The sequence below is a fragment of the Balaenoptera ricei genome, chromosome 6, assembly GCF_028023285.1.
Source record: "Balaenoptera ricei isolate mBalRic1 chromosome 6, mBalRic1.hap2, whole genome shotgun sequence".
NCBI lineage: Eukaryota > Metazoa > Chordata > Mammalia > Artiodactyla > Balaenopteridae > Balaenoptera > Balaenoptera ricei.
The window spans coordinates 113932344-113956170 of NC_082644.1; the positions used below are offsets into that span (position 1 = coordinate 113932344).

Below are 23827 nucleotides of genomic sequence, written 5' to 3' on the forward strand. Positions count from 1 at the left end.
TACAGTGGCAGCTTTTTTTCCCTTGTCCAATGCAGAGTGATTTGGTTGGAGTGTGCTTGTGTGTCTGTGTGTGTGTCTGTGTTGCCCATGAGGGAGACTCATTACATAGTCAAGTTGGTAGGTTGAAGTTATATTGATCATGGCAATTGGGTTTCCTGAATGGAAAATGAACAAGTCTGCATTTATACTTTTGTGCTTGTGTTGTCTTGGTAAAGCAACATGGCTTTGTGGAAAAAGCATAAACTCAAATCCTAGCTCAGCCAGTTCCTTTGGCTGTGTGACCTTGGACAAGTTCCTTAACCTCTCTGAACCTTCTTTCTTCCTACCTGTAGAACCCACTGGGTTGTGAAGATTAGAGATGAGTGAGAAGCATGAAGAATGTGCTCAGTAAGTGGTGACTGTCATAAACACAGGTGATAACAGGAAGAAAGCATTCAGTGCCCTGGCCTCCAGAAAGCCACTCCCAACCGTGAATCAGCAATGACCTCCCAGGTCTCTGACTGCAGAAGCCTCTGTTGCCCCTCCCTTACTTTGTGACATTTCTTAGGTCGTTGTCTTGACTCTTGAATTGCTGTTTCATTGCCCCGGGCTTTCCTCCCCGACCACGTTCTTCCCTCTTGGCAGGTGGCACTGCAGCTCCCACATCCCTGGGTACTTCACAGGCTCTAGTGGAGGCACTGGTGTGTGGTAGGCCCTCAACAGATGTTTGTTTTGTTTTATGCCATTGCTTTAAAATTGAAGCATATAACCTTACAGTCTTCTCTTTGTATAGCTTATGATATTTAGAGCTTTTTACTTTATGATAGAGGGGATTTATGTATGTGTTTCAATTTACTTATAGATACAACTAAAGGGGAAAGATATGAGTCTTATTTGGGTTTGGGGATTTTTTTAAAAATTATTTTTAAAAGACTTTATTTTTTTAAAGAAGTTTTAGGTTTACAACAAAATAGAAAGGTACAGAGATTTCACATATACCCCCTTCCCTCACTCATGCCTTACTTCCTCCATGATCAATGTCACTCACTCACCAGAATGGTTCCTTCTTTTTCTTTTTTTTTTTTTTTTTAAGATGAATACATTGACACATTATAATCACCCAAATTACACAGTTTACCTTAGGGTTCACTCTTGGTGTTGTACATTCTGTGGATTTGGACAAACGTATAATGACATATGTCCATCATTATAATATCATGAACAGTATTTTCACTGCCCTAAAAATTCTCTGTACTCTCCCTGTTCGTCTCTCCCTGAGGCCCCTCTGGCAACTACTGATCTTTTTTTTTTTTTAATTATTTATTTATTTATTTATTTATTTATGGCTGTGCTGGGTCTTCGTTTCTGTGCGAGGGCTTTCTCTAGTTGCGGCAAGTGGGGGCCGCTCTTCATCGTGGTGCGCAGGCCTCTCATTATCGCGGCCTCTCTTGTTGCGGAGCACAGGCTCCAGACGCATAGGCTCAGTAATTGTGGCTCACGGGCCTAGTTGCTCCGCGGCATGTGGGATCTTCCCAGACCAGGGCTCGAACCTGTGTCCCCTACATTGGCAGGCAGATTCTCAACCACTGTGCCACCAGGGAAGCCCACTACTGATCTTTTTACTGTCTCCATAGTTTTGCCTTTTCCAGAATGTCATAAGAGTTGGAATCATACAGTATGTAGTCTTTTCAAATTGGCTTCTTTCATTTAGTAATATGCACTTATCATTTTTAAAAAACTATCCCAGGGCCAAACACAGTGCTTGGCATACAGTAGGAGCTCAGTTAAAAACTGGTGGACTGAGTTGGTCACAACGTATTGATTCTAGTACCCTTGTGTGCCTCTGGATCCCACAGTCTGTCTTCCCTTGGATGGCATCAGTTTATTGGGTATATTTGGAATTAAGTTTCAGGTCTGGGCATGGAAGGTTTAAGATAGTGAATTATCATTGCAGAGGAAATAGGTCCATTTTAGGTTTTATAAAACCACACTTGACTTTGCTGGTGTCATTTACAAAACAGAACAAAACAAAACGTCTCATCAGATCACGAGAAAGGGTAGTAAACTTTGCACTTTCTGAGGTTGGCTCCAAAATCAGTGAGAAAAAAAATCGCCACACCTAAAAATATTTTAGGGCCCAGGGTCATAACTGACTCTCTGTTTTAGTAGAACCAGGTTACAAGAAAACGCAGTGTTTTCTCACCTCTCCGGGTCTGCACAGATCTGAATGGTAACTCAAAATCTCGATTTGGGAGCACAGGGGACCCAGCGCAGGAATCCTGGCTGTGAAGTCTTAGAGGAGGATGTGAGCGCCGGTCAGGCCCTTCCAGCTGAAAGTGATCCATTTTAATTACCTTCCAGAGCGCTCCAATACCTGAGCATATGGTCCTTAAGAAATCAGCTTCCCCAAACTGTCAGCTAGTGTGGGCAGTGGTCAGGGACCTGGTTCTGACACCGTTGACCAGCCTTGGAGAGCGGACACTCTAGAAGGTGCTTATTAAAATGCCAGCAGGTGCAGCGAAGGTCTCCCTTCCTGTGACTCCCTCACCCTGCTTGTGCCAGGTGTTTTATAAGAGCCTTTTTCTTCATTAAATGGCATTCATTAAGCACGTCCTTACACCTGGCACAGAAGCTGTGTGTCACAGATGACTTCTTCCCAATGGTGTTTTGCAGGAATGAAGTGGAATTTCATTTAGCCATTTGCCGTGTTCTTTCTCCCCCTGCCCACCTTCACTCAGTTATTGTGGCTTTTGCATATTCCTCCTCCATCCCTCCCCCGATTCCGTTACTTTCTTTTGCACATCACCTCTGGTCCTTGTCCACCAGCAGCCACATTAGCTGGAAAACAAGATGTTCCTTTAGCACCAAGCGCTGTGCAGGACGTGTTTATATATACCCTTGCTCTTCTAGAATTCTCCTCCTAACGTTTGCCATCTTTTTTTCTGATACAAAGAAAAATAATTTCTCGTTGAAAAAATTAACATATAAAAATATATAAAAAGCAGGGGGAAAAAAATCCACACCCTGACCTCAGAGACTTGTATTGTCCACACCACAAACACCGTCCTGCACCGCAGTCCTGCCGGTAGCCCAGGGCCATCACTGCTCTAAGCTACCAGGTCCTTTTTGTCCTGGGATATATGTGTATGCGTACCCGTAGGAATATATTGTTTGTGTGGTGGCTTACATATATGTCATTCTGCAGCTTGGTTTTTGTTTTATTCCCTTTTGTTTTGACCTTACAGCCACGTCCTTGAGATCTGACCATGTTGATATAAAAATGTCTGGCTCGTTCCTTTTCCTTGGTCTGTCCTGCTAGCATTGCATGAACACTTTCCCAACCCCTTGCTCTTACAAACACCACCCCAAGGATCCGGTTTCTGCCTCTTCCTGCAGCCGAGATCACTGTCTTCAACACAGTCTGCACCCGAATTCCTCACTCAGCATCATGTCATAAGCACCCTCCCCCAATTCCACCCAGAAAACCTGTAAACATCATTTCACGTCTGTAAAATATTCTGAATCAGACATCTTATAATGTTATTTCCTGTTTTTGAGGAGAGAGTCATGACTCAGAGCTGAATTTTGTAATTTGCCTCATCCGGGTTCAGATCCAAGCTCTGCCCCCTCAGGCAAAATGCTGAACCTTTCTGAGACCTTCTGTCCAATAGAGATGATCTCAGCGCCTCGTTATAGGATCCGGGTGGGATTACATGATGCATGTGAAGGGTAAGCCCTGCGAAAATGTCAGCGAACATTATTTTACTGTTTTTATCTTAAATAAGTCATTTCTCATGTTTCAGATTGCTTCCTCAGGCTAGGTTTCCAGAGGAAAAGGATAAACGCCAGTCCTTTTGTCTCATTACTTCCCTATTCTTAGGTCTTAATTTTGAATCACCTGGAGCATGTTTTAATGTATTTATTTCAGGGAAAGGGACGGGATCTTTTTTGTTGTTGTCTTCACATGTGAAAGGCAACTAGGGATTCAGAAATTTTTCATCCATTCAGCTTTCTTTCCCTTCCTAACTCTGTGGCTCCCTAGCCTTCAGCATGTAGTATGATGGAAGAAAGGTCTGAAGTCACCGTTAGCATTTGCCAGGATTCATCGTGGGTCTCTGTTCATTGCCTTTTCTGGAATACTGTGAACCCCGTTGGCTTCTTTATTAGGTCTTTTTTTTTTTTAAGATCAGGAAAGTGTTTTCAGCTTTACTGAATGAAGTATACTCGATGTGCAATAAATGCATATATTTAAAGAGTAATTTGATGAGCTTTGACATAGGTAGGTATACACCTGTGACACCATCACCAAAATCAAGATCATGAATATATCCACCACCCCCAAAAATTTCTCTGTGCTCCTTTGTAATACGTCCTCTCTCCTCAGGCAATCACAGACCTGCTTTCTAACCCTATAGGTTAGTTTGCGTTTTCTAGAATCTTATACAGATGGAATCATGCCATATGTACTCTTTTTGATCTCTCTTATCTCACTTAGCATCATTATCTTGAGGTTATCCATTTTGCATGCATCACTAGCTCCTTTTTGATTGCTGAGTGGTACCCATTGTATGGCTAGACCACAATATGTTTATCCAGTCACTTGATATTGGACATTTGGCTTGTTTTCAGTTTTTTACTTTTTACATATAAAGCTGCTTGGTACATTTGTATACAAATTATATGCTTTTGTTTCTCTTGGGTAAAAATCTACAAGTGTAATGGCTGTCTTGTACCATAGGGTATGTTGAACTTTTTAAGAAACTACAGACTGTTTTCTGAAGTGGTTGTACCATTTTATATTCCTACCAACAGTGCATAAGAGTTCTAATTGCTCCTCAGTAATGTAGGAGCAATTAGTAATATCTCACTGTGGTTTTAATCTGCATTTCCCTAATGACTAGTGATGTTGAACATTTTTTTCATGTGCTGATTTACCATTTCTATATTTTCTTTAGTGAATTGTCTGTTCAAATCATATGGTCTTTTTTAAATTGGCTTGTTAGTCTTCTATTAGGTTGTAAGTTCTGGATATGTCCTAGTTATAAGTAAGGTATGCGTTTGCAAATATTTTCTTCGGGTCTGTGGTTTGCCTTTCCATTTTTGTAACAGCATCTTCTGAATAACAAGAGTTTTAAATGTTGGTGAAGTCCAATATATCGATTTTTTTTTTCTGGAAGAGTTTTGGTTTTTTGTGTCCTATTTAAGAAGTCTTTGACAAACCTAAGGTCACAAAGATTTTCTCCTGTCTTTTCTCTGAGAAGAGGCCATGCTATGTCTGGTCAATCAAGATGTGTTTAAATAAAAAGTATCAAACCCCAGGGCCTGGACTTAATAATTTACCCTTTCCTTTTCCTCTTTTCTAGAATAGTTCTGTGAATCTCTTGGGTTATTTTATGTATGTATGTGGTGTGAGGTAAGCGTCAAGGTTCTCTTTTTTTTGTGTGGCTATTCAGTTGTTCTAGCACCATTTGTTGAAAAGATTACTGTTTCCCAGTTTAATTGTCTTGGCACCTTTGTTGAAAATCAATTGATCGTATATGTGTGAGTCTGTTTTTGGACTGTCTATCTGTTCTATTGATCTATATGTCTGTGTTTATGCCAGTACCACACTGTCTTGATTACTGTAGCTTTACACTAAGTCTTGAAATTAGGTAGTCTTGAAATTAGGATTTATTTGGCAGTGAGTCTCTATTGATTTTACTTGGAATGTTGGAAGCCCTATCGGCTTCTATATTTTGTTGTTTGTTGTTTAGTTGGTTTTTAATCAGGCAAGCTTTAAACTGTTTTTTATTGTTACTTCTCTTTTAATTGTTCTGATTTCTTTCTAACACCTAGAATATTTAGATTGATCTTAGTTCTCCATATTTATCATATTTTTCCTCAACATTGTCATCTCTGTGTTCTTTCCTTCTCTGCATTCTGGAAAATAGTGGGGGGTTTATCCATGATACTGCTGATTCAGTTTGGGGGATTTTATTTCCACATTATTTCTAATGCAGATAGCTTTTTCTGTATCCTACAGTACATTTTTTTCCCAGAGGTAATGTTCTTTTTATCTTGTTGTGTGACATCTTTTACAGGCCCTCGTGAGGATATATATTTCTAGACTGGGTGTTGGCCAAAGGGCAGGATGTGTGAGTTGCTCCTTCCCTCCCCTCCTCTCCCTTGGGCGCTCATTGTTTGGTGGTAATCTTCTGAACCTTCATTACCTTTCTCTGTTCTCATTAGTTTTTGTAGACCCTTGGTGACTGGAGTCTGGCTAGAGCCACGTCTGACCCTACAAGTCATATAGTCCTGATGTCTTTTTAGGGCATGTATCATTTCATCCTTCTAGTTTGAATTTTTTTCAGTATTTTAAATATTTTCAACTAATGATTCTTTTTTTTTTTTTCATTAATTAATTTATTTATTTTTGGCTGTGTTGGGTCTTCGTTTCTGTGCGAGGGCTTTCTCTAGTTGCGGCAAGCGGGGGCCACTCTTCATCGTGGTGCGCGGGCCTCTCACTGACGCGGCGTCTCTTGTTGCGGAGCACAGGCTCCAGACGCGCAGGCTCAGTAGTTGTGGCTCACGGGTCCAGTTGCTCCGCGGCATGTGGGATCTTCCCAGACCAGGGCTCGAACCCATGTCCCCTGCATTGGCAGGCAGACTCTCAACCACTACGCCACCAGGGAAGCCCTCAACTAATGATTCTTTATACCAGTGAAAGTGAGTAAACAAATGTTATTTCTCATTATTTGGGTGATATACTGTTTAAATATCTAGAGTAGTCTGTCATTCTGACTCAGAGGAGCCTTGTGTCTAAGGAACATCCTGACCCAGAGGTAGTACAACTAGACATCTGCCTCCACAGAGTTACATTTAACACATTGTCCTAGAAGAGTGGTTTTCAAACTTTTGGGTCTAGGACTTTAATAGTCTTAAAAATTGAGGATTCCATCCTGCTGGAGAAAAAACAAAATGAGGATTCAGAAGAGCTTTTGTTGATGTGGGTTATGTTTATCTATATTTACCTTATTAAAAATTAAAACTGAGAAAAATGTAAAACGTGAGACAGAGTGATGACATCCTCATAAGCTTCTGGAAGTTTTTTCTGTCTGCTCGTGAGAGGATGAGAGGGAAAAAGGCAAGTGATGTCTTAGTGTTATTATGAAAGTAGTGGTGACCTCGTGGACTCCCTGAGAGAGTCTGAGGAACCCCTGGAGGTCCCTGGAGCACGCATGGAAAACTGCTGCCGCACGCAGAAGGTGGTTCTGATATAGCCAGAAAACGGAATGGGAATTGTGATTTAACACCACAAAATTTGTTGGTTGCAAGTGTGTGTGTGTGTGTGTGTGTGTGTGTGTGCGTGCGCAGGAGGTGGAAGATAGAAGTGACATCTGTCTCTAACCATGAGTCCACCTCTGCCGTACCAGCCACGGGCCCCTCAGCGCTGCCCTCCAACAGTTTGAGAGGTGAGCCGGCATCGCGGCTGCCTGGGCAGAGCCATCTTCATTACATGTGGCCACTGGGTTCGGAAGATTAATGGTAACATTTTAAAAATTCACACAGACCTGGAATCAGCACTAGAAAATACAGATTTAAATTAACAAGGAAAAAGCAGAATCCCATCAAAGGAAATAAATCGTGCTGGCAACTATTGTCACGTAATAAAATGTATTCTATAACTGAAGGGCTTTTATATGGAGCTGTCTGCGGCTTAGTGGCCATGTTAATTGAATAAGGTGCCAAAGACTGACTTGGGGGAAAAAAAGCGGAATTTCCCTCAGCCTCTATTTAGCCGGAGCTGTGGTTGGCAGCACATGCGATGCTGGCCTATTTGTTACAGAACAGCCAGCGCCCGTGCAGAGAGACGTGATGGCTTGCAGGGTGTGCCCTGTCTTCTCTGGGCCACTCTGGGGGTGGGGGACAGGGAGGAAAGCTTGGTAAAGCTGCCCTAGGATTCAGGGGCTGTCCTAGTTGGAATTCTCTGGTTACCAAACAGATTTTGGAATCATGATCCATCATTTGAGTCAAGTGGCAGAAATTGCTGGCCTCTAACGGTCAGTCCCCTGTTCCAGTGGTCCAAGACCTACTGGGGATGGTACCAGAGGGTCTTCATCTCTAGGTGCCACCCCAGGTAGAGCCAATTTCCTGAGTTCTTGGGTTTACTTCTCCTTGGCCTGCTGGTGATCTTTATGAACTCTCTTAAAATCTAAAATACACTCTTCTAGATCAACAGAGTGATCTAGAGGGATCACAGAGTGATCAACAACTTTGGGGCCCATTGAAATGACTCCACTGAAATTGCTGTCTGGGTGGGTCCCAGCCAGCATCATGGTCATGGACTTTGTCTCAGCCTTGTTTGATACTCGTTCTTGTAACTCCCCTGGCTTAGGTGCTTCAGAAAAGCTGAGTGTTTAGTGGCCATGTTCTACTGAAGTGCCTGGCTTCTTCTTTCTTTCCTCATCCAGCATCACCCAGTGCCATGAGTGGCGCATCCCTTTAATCTTACTAGATCATCAGGTTACGGGCAATAAGCCAAAGAGTGTTGGGTTAACTGATTATAATTCCAAATGTAAAAATAAGGGTTTTATATTTTTTCTCAGTAGGCGCTATGGTAATGGGCACGAGCTCAGGCTATTAAGTAGTCTCTAAAATATTTTAAATGACTGTAAAATATTTTATCAGATGGCTGTACTGTAATTTTTTAAGCAGTCCCCTATTATTTGATATTTAATTTGATTCCATTTTTTGGCTTTATAAGCAATGCCATGACGAAGGTAATTCCTATAAGTTTCCCCAAATGATCTCTAATTGCAGGTCAGAACTGGATTCACTGGTTCATTCAGCAGCATTAGGTAATCTTACAGGGTTCTCCCTAATAATTTTTAAGTGCCCACTGTGTGCAGGGCACTGTTGTAGGCACTAAGGATACGGTGGAAAGAGGAAGTGTCACGGAGATCGTGTCCTAGTGACACATAAACAAATTGACAGTCCTGTTAAGCGGGAAGGGCTCAGCAGAAAGGGAAGTGAGTGTCGAGGGGGCACGCCACCAGAGAGAGGTGGAGTGCTTCCCCAGGGGTGCCTGACGGAAGCAGGAACAGCAAGTGCAGAGGCCCCAAAGAGGGAATGCGAGTGAGGGAAGGAGGGGACCAAAAGCAGCTGGTGAGGTTGGAGGGTGTGAGTGCAGGGACCACAGACAAGCCCAGGTCAGAGAGGAGGGATGGGCCAGAACTGGCAGGACCTGCCAGCTGTGGGGGCAGCTCAGGTTTCATTCTAACGCAGCGGGAAGGTACAGGCGTTTCATAGTGGTCCTGTACTGAGGCCCTCGCGAGCGGGGCTTAAAACAGCGCCAGGGGGGGCAGGAAGGGGAAGAAGCAGAGCAGGAATCGTACTGCCACGTGCTTGGCACGTCCTGGTGCTGTGCTGTCAGCTCTGCCTGCGTCTGTGCACTGGGAGGCAACACCCCCTTGCTGAAGGGCACCCAGCCCCTGCTGGTGGCGCTGGGATTTGAACCTATGTCGGGTGGACTCTGGGCTCGGTACTCTTCACCACTACACCAGCACTGCCTCCACTGGGTGTCCAAATCGGCCTGTAGCTTTTCCCTTTTTCCCATATTAGAGGGACTGTGACCTGTGAGGGTCACTGAGCTAGTAAGTGGCAGACAGGTCGAGTCCCTGGCATCATCGGTTTCCCCGGGCCTCTCAGGGTGGACCCCAGATTCCTGGTTGAGTGATCTCACTCTGTGTACCTGATGGTGAAGACGACCCATCAGGGCAGCTTTAAGATGACGGTGGTAACCTCCAGAGGACACGTGGACCGGCCTGCTCATGAATTCTAGCTCGCTTCCGTCAGCTTCGTCTCGGAGGGCCTCAGTTTCCTGTTCTGTTAACTGAAAGTGATTGTTCCTGCCTAAAAAGGTTGCTGAGAGGATTAGGCAAGGTGACATACGTGAAGGAACCCAGCCCAGCACCTGGCAGGTGGGTCCCCACCAGATGCCGAGGAATTAGAATCTCATTTCGCTCTGAGGCTCGGCTGACTGCAGGGCCGTTCGTGTCCGTCCTCACTTTCAGGCTGATAGGAGGTTGAGCGCCCCTGGGCCACTTCTCCTTCAGCGGGGGACTTTTTCGTTTGATTTAACCACAGGTGATCTGTCTCCTCGGCCCAAACTGTCCACTCTCATTAACGGGAGGCCTCGGTGTGCCTTTTCGTTCTCCTGTCCCCACGTCCCTTCCTCCCTATGTCCAGGAACAATAGAAGTGAAAATGCAAAAGCAGCAGCTATTTGTGGTGCAGGGACTCCTCTTCCTACGGCCCTCTCTGGCCGGGGGCCGTCCCACTGTCTGGTCTTAATGCTGCCCCGTCCCCCTCACCGTCAGCCACCAGAGCTGGAGTTTTTGGCAACCTGATTTCAATTTGATGGATTCCTATTGAACAATTGGTCTGTAAAAGAGTCAGGCCTGCAACTTGAATTCTCTTTTAATTTCCCATTTACCACATCAGCCCCACATTGTCTATCATATGTGATCAGAAACTTTTTCTTTTTTTTCCCCTTGTAAATTCCTGGTTGCTGCCACCACTGACTTCTTACGTCATACCTGTTTTCCTCCGTAGCAGAGGGGAGTGGGATGTGTGGTGTCATGGGTCTCCCAGAGACCCCCTGAGTCTAACTCAGCAAACACACAGGGGAAAATGCAGTGGTAGAGGCAACAGCAGTTCATGTTTGAAAAGATCCAGGGGTTTTAATGCCGTAGGTTCAACACTCGATTTGTTCAACGGCCATTTGTTCAGTGATTGTCTACTCTGGGGAAGAAATTGTCCTGGAAAATGGGGTACCAACTTGATCTGATCTGGTCCTGCTCTTGAGAAGGTGTCTTGGGATAACTGGAGTGAGAGAGGACGCACAGACACCCAGTCTAGCCTGGGACAAGCCCAGCAAGGGTTTTACCAAATGAGGATGAATGGAGTCTTGAAGGACGAACGGGAGTTTGAGGAGGAGGGAAGGAGGAAATGGGGATTCTAGGAGGAGGGAGTGGGGTGGCTAAAGAATCAGGCTGAGGCGGGAAAAACCGTGGCAGATTCAGAGATGTACAAGACTTTCACTCTTCCTGGTGGAGGGAGGGGTAAGCAGTGACGAGAGTCTGGAGAGGTGGGCTGGTGTGTGAGGACGGCTAAAACCAGGGTACAGATGTGGGTTAGGTTGCCCAGGGAAAGTGTGTGGAGTGAGAGAACACACTAAACCAGAACCCTTGCCGACAGCAACCCTCACGAGGTTGGAGGAGGAGCCAGGAGGGGCTGCTGCGAGACAGAAGGAACGAGGCCAGGGGAGGAGGAGTTGCAGAGTGGGGTCAGCCAGGCAAAACCCGTTGCCCCAGAAAGGCAGGCAGGTTCGGCCAGGAGGTCCCTGTGGACAGGGCAGCTAAGGAGCCGGGCGGCTTGATTCTCTAGCGTACACTTCTTAAGTTCCGTGGGCTGTAGAATTACCCCAAAACTGTGCATTTAGATGGTCACAGCAGGTGGTATTGACAGGAACTGTTGAGTCTGCACGCAGTAGGTGCCGCATAATTGCTTGCAGTTCCATGACAGTCCTCATCGTGATTGGCTGCTCTGTTCCCAGCTACCGTGGCATCTCAGTTTTTTCCCTCACTTTGCCGCAAGCAGGTCATCTTTTAAAATTGTAAATTGGATCTCGTCACTTCTCTGCTTAAAAACCCTTTAGGATAAAGTCAGAGCTTGTGTGGGGTCCTGGGTGCCGTGGCCCCGAAGCTCTCTTCAGCCTGGTCCCCTACCCTCTCCCTAGCCTTCAGGCCCTGACCACCCCGGCCTCCTTCCTCCTCAGCCAGACCTCCTGCTGCTTAGGAGATGCCCCAGAGCCCCTGCCTGCCTCACCCCTCCACCCCTGCCCATCCCCAGTTCCCCACCGGAACAGCACTTCCTCGGGGTAGTGGAGAGCCTTCCTGCTTGCCCTGCGTCAGCCGCTGCTCCTGTAACTTCATGGACGTGTTTGTGTCCCCTGCTGCAGCGTGAGCTCTGCAAAAGCAGCGATCCTGCCTGTCCTGCCGCCCCAGGTCCCCCCCTCCCCCGCCATCTGGGTTGATGTGGGCCAGGGCTTGCTCAGCCATCTCTGACAGCTGAATGGCTGGGCTGACCCTGTCTTCTCATCCAAGGAGGAGGCCCTCTGTGCAGTCACCCAGGTGCACCTGTCGTCCGAGGTTCAGCCAACACGCCACCTCCTCTGCGAGCTTCCTGGAGCGGCTGTCGCACCGTGCAGATGTTCCGTGTCCTCAGTTAGGTGGGATGCACCTTCTTAGGGCTCTCGGGGCACAGCAGTCTCGGGGTGTGGGTTCTTTCCCGGCTCGTGGAAAAGCCCTCGGCGTACAGCAGGTGCAGTGCCAACATCTGCCCCCGGCCAGCTTCTCGTGTGTGCGGCCAGTGCATCGCACGGGGCCCCGTGCTCAGGAGGGCCCCGCGCTTGGTTTAACGCTCCGCTGTCGCCATCTTGAAATTCTTAATGATATTTGACAGGCCCCCCCCATGGTTTTGCACCGGGCCCTTTGCCTGCCTTGCGGGGGCGACGTGCGGGACCACGAGAGAACCCTGGGATCTGTAGACCCCGGGGCCCAGCTCAGGGCGAGCCCTCCCTGCAGGGTCGCCTGTCACCATCTTAGCGCTGCTCACCCACAACCACAGTCAGTAACTCATTCTTCTGTTTGCTCAGCTTCATTGACTAAGTGCTGTGGTCAGAGGCATCGATCAACTGCGTAAAAACGCTCTGCAGCTGCTCCTCCCCCTCCCAGGGTTCCCGGACGCGGCCTGTCTTCAGAGGCACTGCTGGGGCTTGTCCGAGAGATTTCTGGGCTGCACCCAAGGCCCACGGAACCAGACTCCCCGGAGCTGGGACTGCGAATCTGTATGGTTAGCGGTAGTGCCTGCCTCTGTGCTGGGACGGGCGGAACGGAGTGTGAGAACCTCCGTCCAAGTGGATGAGCCCTTGGTGTGGCGTTTGGTGTCCTCTCGGTCTGGCCCCGGCTTTGTCTCCCACAGGCAGCCTAACCCTGCAGCAGAGTCAGCGCTCCCTGACTGACGTCGCTCCCGTCTCCTCCTGTAAGACCGGCAACCTCCTCTGAGGCCGTGTCCCCGGAAGCCCCGCCCGCCTGCTTTCGTGCTCACTCAGCACGGGGGTTTTTTTTTTGTTTGTTTGTGTTTTTTTTTTTTTTATAGCTACTTTTATTTTATTTATTTATTTATTTATTTTTTGGCTGTATTGGGTCTTCGGTTCGTGCGAGGGCTTTCTCTAGTTGCGGCAAGCGGGGGCCACTCTTCATCGCGGTGCGGGGACCGCTCTTCATCGCGGTGCGCGGGCCTTTCACTATCGCGGCCCCTCCCGTTGCGGGGCACAGGCTCCAGACGCGCAGGCTCAGTAGTTGTGGCTCACGGGCCCAGCTGCTCCGTGGCATGTGGGATCTTCCCAGACCAGGGCTCGAACCCGTGTCCCCTGCATTAGCAGGCAGATTCTCAACCACTGCGCCACCAGGGAAGCCCAGCACGGGGGTTTTTAATTCTCCTCCGAGCACGTGTCCTGTTGCACAGTGGCTTGTTCCTGCCCCGTTGTCCCCCCAGCCTGAGAGCTCCTTGCAGGGGGTAGCTCACCTCTGCATCCTCAGTTCATCAGGATTGAGCCGTGGACACAGGACTCACGCTCAGCAAGGCCCCACTCCCTGGTCCAGCTGGCCGGCCGGTGGCAGAGATGTTTGCTCCTCCGGGGCCTGTGGGAACAGGCCCTGCCCAGAGTCATTCTGGGAGGTCACGCGTTTGTTGTATGGAAAGGGCAGCACGTAGAACGTAAGCTTTCTTTACGGGATCATTACCCACCCCTCTTCCGTTTTAGAAATGACCGTGTGTGACCAGAGCTCAGGCTACTGAGCTACTTCAAACCAACCCCCAGTCACACCACGAAGAGGTAATTGTGTTGCTTTTGTCCCCCAAACCTGTTGGGTTTTAAATGGTTTTCCTATTATTGTAACCTTTCTTCTCGGCATTGGCTAAAGGCAGCTGATGACCACAACAAGCGGATTATGTGTTTTGATCGAATACCTGCTTATGTGTGGGCATCGTGAGCCTTAATGGCCAACACCTGCGCCATAAAAGACGAGCTGGGTCGATGGAAGGTACTTTCTGAGCACCTACTGTGTGCTCCCACCTGAGGGGGACACGCGGACACAGCAGTTCAGGGGAACGTGCCATTGTGGTTCTCAGTGGGCATTCGTTTCCTGGACACACATGGTAATAACACCTGACGCCTTCGTTCACAAAGTGCTTCCTGGGCTGTCACCCTCCACAGCCCCGCGGGACAGGCGTGGAAGCCACTGGGTGGGTAATGGGACCAAGACAACAGGACAAACCAAGTCCTGTGCTCAGAGCTGAGTGTCCTGGTCCCACTGGTGCACTTTGCCCAGTGGGTAGAGGTCAGGATTCAATCACCCACTTCCTCGGAGCACCTGCCACATCACTTAAGGCTTGGGAAACCCTTTCTTCCTCTTGGATGTCCTTCCCCGTATGGAAAAAGGTAGCCACTGATGTCTGGAAACTTCTGAGTTCCTAGGGGGACTCGAGCTGGTGGGGCAGCTCAAGTCCTGCTTGAGAAGGCGGAGGTCCCCAGGACTGCCCGCTTCCCGTGCTCTGTGTGCTGTGGGCTGTCGGTGGCGCCTGTGCTTTCTGAGCCGTGGGGACTGCTCCGTGCACCCTGTAACCTCCTTTTTCTCCTCTGTCTTTCTCAGGCACATCTCCCTCACGCTCCCTGCTACCTTCCGAGGCAGGAACAGCGCTCGGGCTGACTACGAGTACCAGCACTCCAGTCTGTATGCCATCTCAGGTACGTGGGGCCGCTGCGAAGGGCCAGCTAGTGCGGCTGTGTCCCAGGCGCCGCCTCCCGCTACGTGTTTTCTGGCTGCTAATGGCATCTGTGTGTCTTGCCTCTCTTTTTACCCCTGCAGGGGGCCCGTTCCCTGCAGGGACCAGGCCTTCCCTTTCCTCTGTGTCGCCGTAACGCTTAGTGAAGGGGCAGATACTCAGCATGTTTTGAAACTAATGATGAAAAACAATGCGTGGCTTTCACAAGCTTGAAGGGAGGTTTCCAGAGAATAGTCACCACATCGTTCACCTGCCAGATCCAGGGCAGGTTCCCCGCGGGGACTGGGGACCCCGCAGACCTGAGGCCTGGTGCCGCCTGCCCTCCGTATCCACGTCTGTCCTCGTCTCTCATTTCTCAAAGCCAGGTCTGTGACCAGCGGGTGCGCTGGCGCCTCCCCCACCCCCAGCCCCATCGTATGAGTCTGTGATTTCTGAACTCGGCCTTGAAATGGATAGTGTTACCTTGGCAGGAACTTCGTCAGTCCTAGTTTCCTTTTTCAAAAAACTTACAAGCCTTATTACAGAATTGAGATTCATTAGGTGCCTGGCAGGGCAGGTGACTTGCTAAGAGCTGAGGAGACCCACAAACTTGACTCTGGTTATACAGGGCTTCCAGTTGGGGGGCGTTTGTATATAAGGGGGAAATGGCAAATCGGTGCCACTTACCAGCACATACCCTTAATGGTGAGTGACGTTTTGAACACGGGAACATGGCATTCATTCATGTACCATAATGAATCGGTTATTTGAAAGGTAATCTTTTTCTAAAAATTGCAACTTCGGGTTACTAAATAGATGAAATAGAACAATGGTATAATTCGTGTCAGTATTAGTTTTTCTTGTTATGATCACTCCCTAATAGGTTTGGAAGTATAAGCAAAGGCCAGTTGTTCCGTTTCTGGGTGGCGCTCCTGCTGGGGAAGGGGAAGGGGAAGGACAGGGACGTTCTCAAAGCCCTCATCCTGGCTTTTCTCCAGGAGCCAAGCTCCCCAGGGCAGCGGGAAGGTGTTGTCTAAGAGAAGCATCTCCAGGGAGAATTTCTTTTGTGCGCTGGCTATTTCAGCAGAGTCGACAAGGAGCATAACAAGTGTGGAAAGATGACCTATTTTGTAGAAAAGCTGAATATTTCCCCAGATGCCTAGTGGCAGAGTGGTGCAGAATAGGTCTGTGAAATCCAGCAGGGCGGCCCGTTCCGAATGCACATAAGGAAAGCTCAGTCAAAGCAGGTGACTTTTTTCCCCTCCAGCTCGCAAATCTTCTTCCAGCCACGGGGTTCGGCTGCCCCCACCTTACCTGGATTCTCTGATGGCTTTCCCAGCTGTTGACGTTTCTGCAGAGAAGGGCCCACAGAGTGAAATCTCCTCTGGTTTGGCAGGAGTGTTCCTGTCTGCCTCTGGGCCACTGCTTCCTCGCCCCGCGGCTTTGATGAGGTGTTGTCTGGGTTCATTTCAGCTGTTAGTTTAGCAGTACCGAGGTAACAGCCTCAAGACGCAGGGGAAGCCATTCAGAAACTCCCTGTTACATTTACGTAAGTGGCAGTCAATTGGATTTTATCTTCCAGACAGAGGTAGTTGAGGCTGTGGCCTAGGGCAGCAGGCAGCTCGGGCCTCCTCGGTGGTGGCAGCACCACATTGCCCCGCCAGGGTCCACGACTGCTTTGTCGTGATGCTGCCAGGCGGGACCCGCGGGACCCGCGGGCTCCATGAGGCCTGCAAACTCAGCACTGCGCAGCCGTGGTGCAGCTGGGAAGCCTGCCCAGCGGCAGCCTGCCCGCGAGCCCTTCTGGCTAGAAGGGAGCAGAGACCGCCCCCCCCCGCCCCCCGTTCCGACAGTATTTGGCACTGAGTGGCATGTCTCAGTTTGGTATTGCGAAGTTAAGGTTTCAGTGGTTCACTCCAAAAACAGGCAAGGCAACGTGTGCCCCAGCCCCCAGCCCGTGCACAGTGCCCAAAGCCATGATGTCTGGCGCTCTGCTGGTAGTGGAACGAATCACCAAACTGTTCTCCTCCCGAACCAGCTCTGGCACACGTTCGCTGCGGACATCAGGCACTGAGCCTTTGGTGCGAACTCCTGGTCTGCTCTGGTTCGTTCCTGAAACCATTTGATTACTGCGCCCCTTGCTTGCGGTCCCTTCCTAAGATAAGTAAGTTTCCAAACAATGTAATTAGAAGTTTGAAGAGCAGCCCACATTTAATTTGTACGTATGGTTATTAAAGTAATAAGTACTTTTAAATGTTTTCCCAAGGGCATACCTGTTAATATATTCCTCCTGTACCTTTCACTGAGACAGTTCATCTCTGTCCTGCCTGCAGAGGGAGAGACACTGCTCAGAGCTGCTGAGAGACCGGTGGACACAGCATGTAGCTCTGTCCCCAGCACACAGAGGTGCTCGTGAAATGGCTGTGGAAGGAAGGGGGGGAGGAAGGAAAGCATTTAGCCTAGTGTCTGCCTTGCCTGGGAGTACCCTCTGACCTCTGGGGCAGGTGATCGTCCTGATTTGCTGCTCCAACCCTGCAGTGTCTGGGCCACCATCTCTGAGCAGCCCAGCCCATCTCTGCATGGTGCTCCCGTGTTCAGCGGGGCTGTCTTGCTGTATCTTCATATCCATCCAGCCACCTGGGGTACCACTTGTCCCGTCAGCATTGCATGCCAACTGTTCTGCACTGTCCAGCCAGTGGGTAGTTCTCTCTTGCCCACAGAATTGGGGTGAGGAACATCGTGCTGAAATCCTGAGCACCTTATTCCCTTCTCTGCCATCTTGTACCCTCATCACAATGGCCATGAAGCACACCTTTGATCCGCACACTTCCTCTTCCAGGAATTTCCTTTGGAAAATACAGATGTGCAAAAAAGATTTATCCACAAGGGCGAGCACTGCTGCTTTTTTTAAATATAATACCCCAAAAAGGGGTGGGGGGTGGATATCGTAAATGTCTAAAATAAAGGCAAGTGGTTAAATTATGAAACATCTATACAGTGGCCTTAACTTTTCAAGCATCAGAAACAGTTCTGATTTAGATAAAAAGATGTGCATGAATGCTGTTAAGTGACAGCCAGGACGTGCAGTGTGATCTCATTTTAAAAAATATATCTAAAGGTCCGGGAAGGTACATGCCAAGGTGTTTAGAGTGGTTTTCACTGGATTTTACTGCTCTTCTTTTTGTTTCTTTGCGGTGTCTCATTTTTCTGTGATAGCACATATTGCTCTCGTAAGAAGAAAAAATAGAGGACCGGTGTTAACTTGGCACGCTCTTGGGAAGCCTTGCTGATCCCAGCGATTGCCGTCTTTTCTGAGTGCTCTCTAGTCTTCTGACTCGTAATGTGCTTGCAAATTCTAGTGGATATCACTTCCAAGCCACAGATCAATAACTATCTTATTATCCCTTTTTGAGGACGTGATTTTTTTTCTGTTGTTCAGTCCCCTGGAACCTCCAGTCCACTGATGTTCCTCAGAGACCACTGACTTATCCTTTGCGCCCGGTGGCCCTCCAGACACCGACTGAGCTTGAAAGCACCAGGCTGCTCCAGCCGTCCCCTCACCTTTCTTACCCCTCAAATTCCCCATCACCATGTTATTCACTCCTTAGGGTTTGAGGATGGTTTTCCTTGAAAGAGGAGATGAAATAAAATAGTGGGTACCTGGTTTGTCTCACTCTGTAACCTGCATATAGTAGGGTTGGCAAACCACTTCTTAAATTGTCCTTACTTGTGATAAATGGCAGCTCATGGGCTCATGCTTTCCTGGCGATGTTCTTACTGGTGTGTCTCCCTCAGTTACATGCCCTTAAGATCTTCTCCTGGGAGGACTTGCTGCAGGGCCATGTTGATTTCTCTACATTCTGTCCCAAAGCCCCAGTTCCTAAGTTTCCTTGTCAGAACTTTTAGTGGCTGTTAGTTTTCTTTTAAAGAATATCTTCTCTCTCCTGAACATCTTCTACTTTAGTCCCAGATGATGGTATCCTCCCTTTTTTTTTCCTTATAATTTTTTTAGATGTTTAGGTGTCTGACCGTGTGCTCATTTCTCTTCCACCTATTCCAGAAAGATTTAAGGTAGCTGCAAAAATGCATGTAACAAAGTGAAAACGAAAGGGAAAAAGTAAGAGTGAATGAAAATACAGGATAGCAAAGTAGGGGGCAGCTGTGGGTGAGGCTTTGCATGAAGCGGAGATTCTGGATATGGTTCTGAGTCAACAGTTTCCTTACGGACAACCTAAAAATAAGCTGGTTGTTCGAGGAGAGCCTGACTATTCCTTTTATGAATTTTTCTTTGTACAGAGGGCCCTGTAAGGTGCTGGGAACAGCAGAACAGCCGCTTTTCCGTGAGTTTGATAAGGACAGACTGTATGGCCATGTGAGGCAGATCCACTCATGTTTAAACCCCTAAAGTGTTTGGAAGTTGAGTGAGATGTTTCTTAAGAAATGTTCTTGTGCTGGGCGTCATGTGCCTTAGAGGCTGGGGACCTCGGGGGACGTCAGGAAAGAGGAGCTCCCCGACGTCCTGTCCAACCTGAGGGCCACCTGTGCCGAGGGTCCCTGTAACAAGCAGCTCAGCCCAGAGGCACCAGGATTGCTTTTTCCAACCTAGGAATGTCTTGTCAGCCACGTGGCAGGTTTTACTTAAGGAACAGGTGACAGTAGGTATGGGACACTACGCTGTAAGAGTCTTTTGCTTTTGTGGTGGTTATAAACTGATTTATAGCTCCATGTAAAGAATTTTTACCAAAGAACTTGTTTTTCTCCGTTTTGAAAAAAATTGACACAGTCGTATAAATTAGTACAGTAAAGCAGATGCATATTAAAACCAGCATGTAGGGCTTCCCTGGTGGCACAGTGGTTGAGAATCTGCCTGCCAATGCAGGGGACATGGGTTCGAGCCCTGGTCTGGGAAGATCCCACATGCCGCGGAGCAGCTGGGCCCGTGAGCCACAGTTACTGAGCCTGCGCGTCTGGAGCCTGTGCTCCGCAACAAGAGAGGCCGCGACAGTGAGAGGTCCGCGCACCGCGATGAAGAGTGGCCCCCGCTCGCCGCAACTAGAGAAAGCCCTCGCACAGAAACGAAGACCCAACACAGCCATAAACAAATAAATAAATTTAAAAAGAAAAAAAACCAGCATGTAATAAAACCAGAAATCTCCAGCTCAGCCCACAGTTTCAGGATGAGCCACGTGCAGAAATGCGCTGAGGCCTCGTGGTGCGGGGAAGCACCTTTTAGCGCCTGACATCTTCATCTGTCCGTCAGCACCAGGCTGACCACGTGCTTTATTTTCTACTTCGTCCCTTTTGAGAGTGAAAGGGGCACAGAGTTGCATCCGGACAAAGCCGGAGCCTGGAACCGACCCGGCAGACAGGGGCTGTGGTCACCTTGCCTTTAGCTTTTCTGTGTTTTTCAGGGTTTTTTTGTTTCTGTTTTTGTTTTTGCTTTTTTTTTTTGATTGCTGGGAAAGCCAGCTTATGGCCCTGCACAGCTGTTGCCTCTTAAAAACCAGTCTCTTTTCAAGATGTTTGACATCAGGAAGCATGTGAGAGTGGACAAGCCTGAGTCCATCGGCCAGCAGTTTAGCCACGACACTCGTGCAGAGAGAAGGAGAATTTTATCTGAAACACAGAACCCCGTATGAGCCGTGTGACTCTGACATCAGACCGGGAAAGCGCAAAGCAATTAAAAATAATTAATGATTTCTGAATATCAGCCTTCTCCATGCAGTTTTAATCTAGTCCTCATTTAAATTGGAAGATGGACATTTAATTATCAGTATTATGAAATTCATGATTTATATATTTCATCCAACTGGATAAAATTTCTGCCATCAGCTCTTCATCTTATTATGAAAGAAAATCTGTATATTTCACAGTGTGATCATTTAAAAACTCATCTGCAGCATACCAAACAACTGCAAACATATTTTCCTTTCATTTCTGGTGATTACATTATTTCTATCTTTTAATTAGGAAAAAAAAAATCCCACCTGGAATATCGGAAATAAACTTAATACTGTAATGATCATAAAGCACTGCCGGGTCAGAAAATGAAGACCAAAGGGCTAAAACAATAGGGTGTGTGAGAAATGCTGTTCTTTTCTGTGTAAGGTGTTCTAACAGATAGCTGTTCCACATGTCACGTTTATGCTGCAGAGTTTGCGTGTGTGGGGTGTGTGTGTGTGTGTGTGTTTCTCCTTTTCCCATGCATGTGGGTGAGTGTCAGCCTGCGATTGGGTTGACAACCTCAAAGGAGAGGAAGGGCTGCCAGCTTCTAGTGGGAGCCCCGTAGTAATGTGAATCGCCCCCTGCATTCGCAGGTACCCCTGTGGCCTCTATGTCATTAATGGACATGTTCAAGCAGCTTTTGTGGCCTTGAACTTCAGACCCCTGCTTTCCTTTATCCTCCAATGAGGATTTTCAGACTCACCTAGGACTGGTTGGAGAGGTGGGGGGTGAGCACGTGGGAGGGAGGCAGGGATCCGAGGGAGGAACATCAGTTTGATGCAGCCCCAGATTATAGCATATGGGGAAAATTCCTCAATGAAGTGAAAAAATATTTACAATAACGGTGCTCAAATCAAGGAGGAAATAAGTCATTTTAAAGAAATATAAATTTTTATCATCCCGTCTAACAGCCATTGCGTCCCTTGTCTATCCATCTATTCCTGCCCTGACAACAAAGGAAAACAGGATAAGAAAAAGCAGAAATGAATGGGAGCGGGTGGGCACTTTATTGCATAGTGTATCTGTACATCCTGACGTAAAGGTGCGGGTGACAGGTGGCCAGGTTTGCTCTGTACACAACCATGTGTGTGCTGTCAGGCGCTCACACGCTGCCTTGTTTCGATTGATGAATTGCCTGCTTTCTTGATTAAACCTTCCGTCACTTAAGAAACAAAAAGCCTGTGTTTAGATGGCAGAGTGGGACACGTCAAAAAAATCTGTCTCCTTTACCTTTGTGCAGATGTTGGGCACAGACTGTAACATGTATTATTAAAATGAATGTGGCATTTACTGTGCATTATTCCTTTCCTGGGAGAAAGGACTGTAAATTATATGCTAATAATAAGCTTTAACCCTTTCGAAATGCAAAAGATTTAAGAGTGCAAATATTCATGTAGGCCTGGCTAATTGGACGTGCTTTCATACAGCCACTGTGGTCACTGAAGTTAATGAACGGTGTGTGCGGGCAGACACGCAGGGCGCTTGGGAACTCGAGGTGCTCCGCTCTGCAAGTGCCTCTGCTAGGATTTTGCGGAGAGAGACCCTGAAACCCCTTGGCTGGGCTCTGGGTCATCTTACGACAGATGAGGTCTGGAGCCATGTCCAGTCCCCCCGGCGCATCTTCTGGACCTGAGCATCAGGCGTGGTCCTCTGGTGTTCTCCTGTGTCCCCGCTTACGGGGCTGGCTGGGCTCGGGCCCGGCAGGTACCAGGTGTTGGTGCCTCGCACTTGCTGGACCTGGCTTATCCAATCCTCAGTCCAGTTGCCCAGGTGGCAGACTCATGTCCCCAAAGCACAGCCTCTCAGATCAGACCTTGCATTCTTTCCATACTTCACCTGCCCGGCGTTGGGGCTGTCGGTGGCCAGTCTCCACCTGTCTGGTGTCCCTTCCTCTGTGCCCAGCAGCCGGGGTCGCTCCCTGTGTCCTCACGTTTGTGTCTTTCTGTGCATCTGCCCCTGCCAGTCCCATGGCCCAGGTGGCCCCACCATCTCTTCTCCTTTTCTCTGTTGACCCATCCTTGAAGGCCTGCTCCTACACTACCTCTTCATGAAGCTTGTCTGCGTCCCTTCCAGTCGGGGCCGCTGGTCTCCTCCCACACTGCTTTGTGTTAGAGCAATTTCACCTGGGAGCATTCTGAGGCAGCAGAGGCTGTGTTCAGAAGAGACGATGGAGGCTGTCTCCAATCCTTTTTGAATCCATGAGGTTGTAATTAAAGGCAAAGAGACCAGAACGACTGTTTACTTCCCTGTTCATTCAGCAGATAGCGCTGCCATGTGCCAGGCGCCATGTTCCCTCTTCGAGGGAAGCATGTGGAAGAAGGTTCAGCATGTGACTGACGGGGCGTTTGGGGTCAGAAGCACGTGTGGCCATCACGCAGAGCCACTGTGAATGGCCGCACCACACAACGCGTGCGAATGGTTCCTGGCTGGAGCTGTGCAAGGGCCCTGCGTTATGTTACCCTGGGCAAGTCACTCAACACTAGTTATTCACCCCTGGAAGATAATGCAGTAACCGCCCACTGTCTTCCCAGGATTCTTGTGAGGATCCAGCATATGGACGAGTATGTTGTAAATCAGGAAGCAATGCGGGACTGTCACTTCCCTCCATCCTCGCCTCCCCTGCAGGGCTGTGGTCAGAGTAGGAGCCTCTCAAAGGTTTGATGAGAATTATCACTCAGGACACACTGGCGCATCTTCTTAGCCCCGTGCTCCCTTATATGATCTTATTTGTAAGATTACTTCTCAGCAGTCAGAGTGCTCTGAGTGCTCGGCGAAAACATCTTCCTCAGGCCAGAGAAGCTTGCAGTAGAGGCTCTGGCAGGGCTCGGCTTGGCATCCCCTGGAAACCGAGACCCACTGTCACGCATCGTCACTTAGGTGTTGGCTGCTTTCCGTGGCAGGCAGCCCATGAGCCCTTCTCGGGAAGGTGACAGGATGCTGGCTTGAGGGCGGGAAGGAAAGACGCGCTTGGCAGAGTGAGCTGGAGACTTCCATGAAATCTTCTAATGTGACTTTGCTGTTTTTGGAGGAAAAGTGCTGGTGGGCTGGCTGCCTTCCGCGCCAGGCTTTCATTTCTGTTCTTCCTGTGCTCCACCGGCAGGAGAAAGTTACGACTTTTTCCAGTTTCGTCATCGTGAAAAATAAAAATATTATTAGGTGACAGATACTTCAGTGCTCTTAAAAGGTGGCCACCCCCCTGCCGTGCCTTCAGCCTCTCTTCGGTTTTTAGGCACGGCAGAGTGTAGGCGGCCTTGGTT

At 48.3% G+C, this 23827-nt stretch overlaps 1 protein-coding gene across 1 annotated transcript in view; it reads left to right on the forward strand.

Annotated features, from left to right (window-relative positions):
* MVB12B (multivesicular body subunit 12B) overlaps nt 1-23827 on the forward strand; it is a 187484-nt gene that overhangs the window by 94391 nt on the left and 69266 nt on the right. The window contains 1 exon segment of the mRNA XM_059926690.1: nt 14735-14829. Coding sequence (XP_059782673.1) covers nt 14735-14829 — 95 coding nt within the window.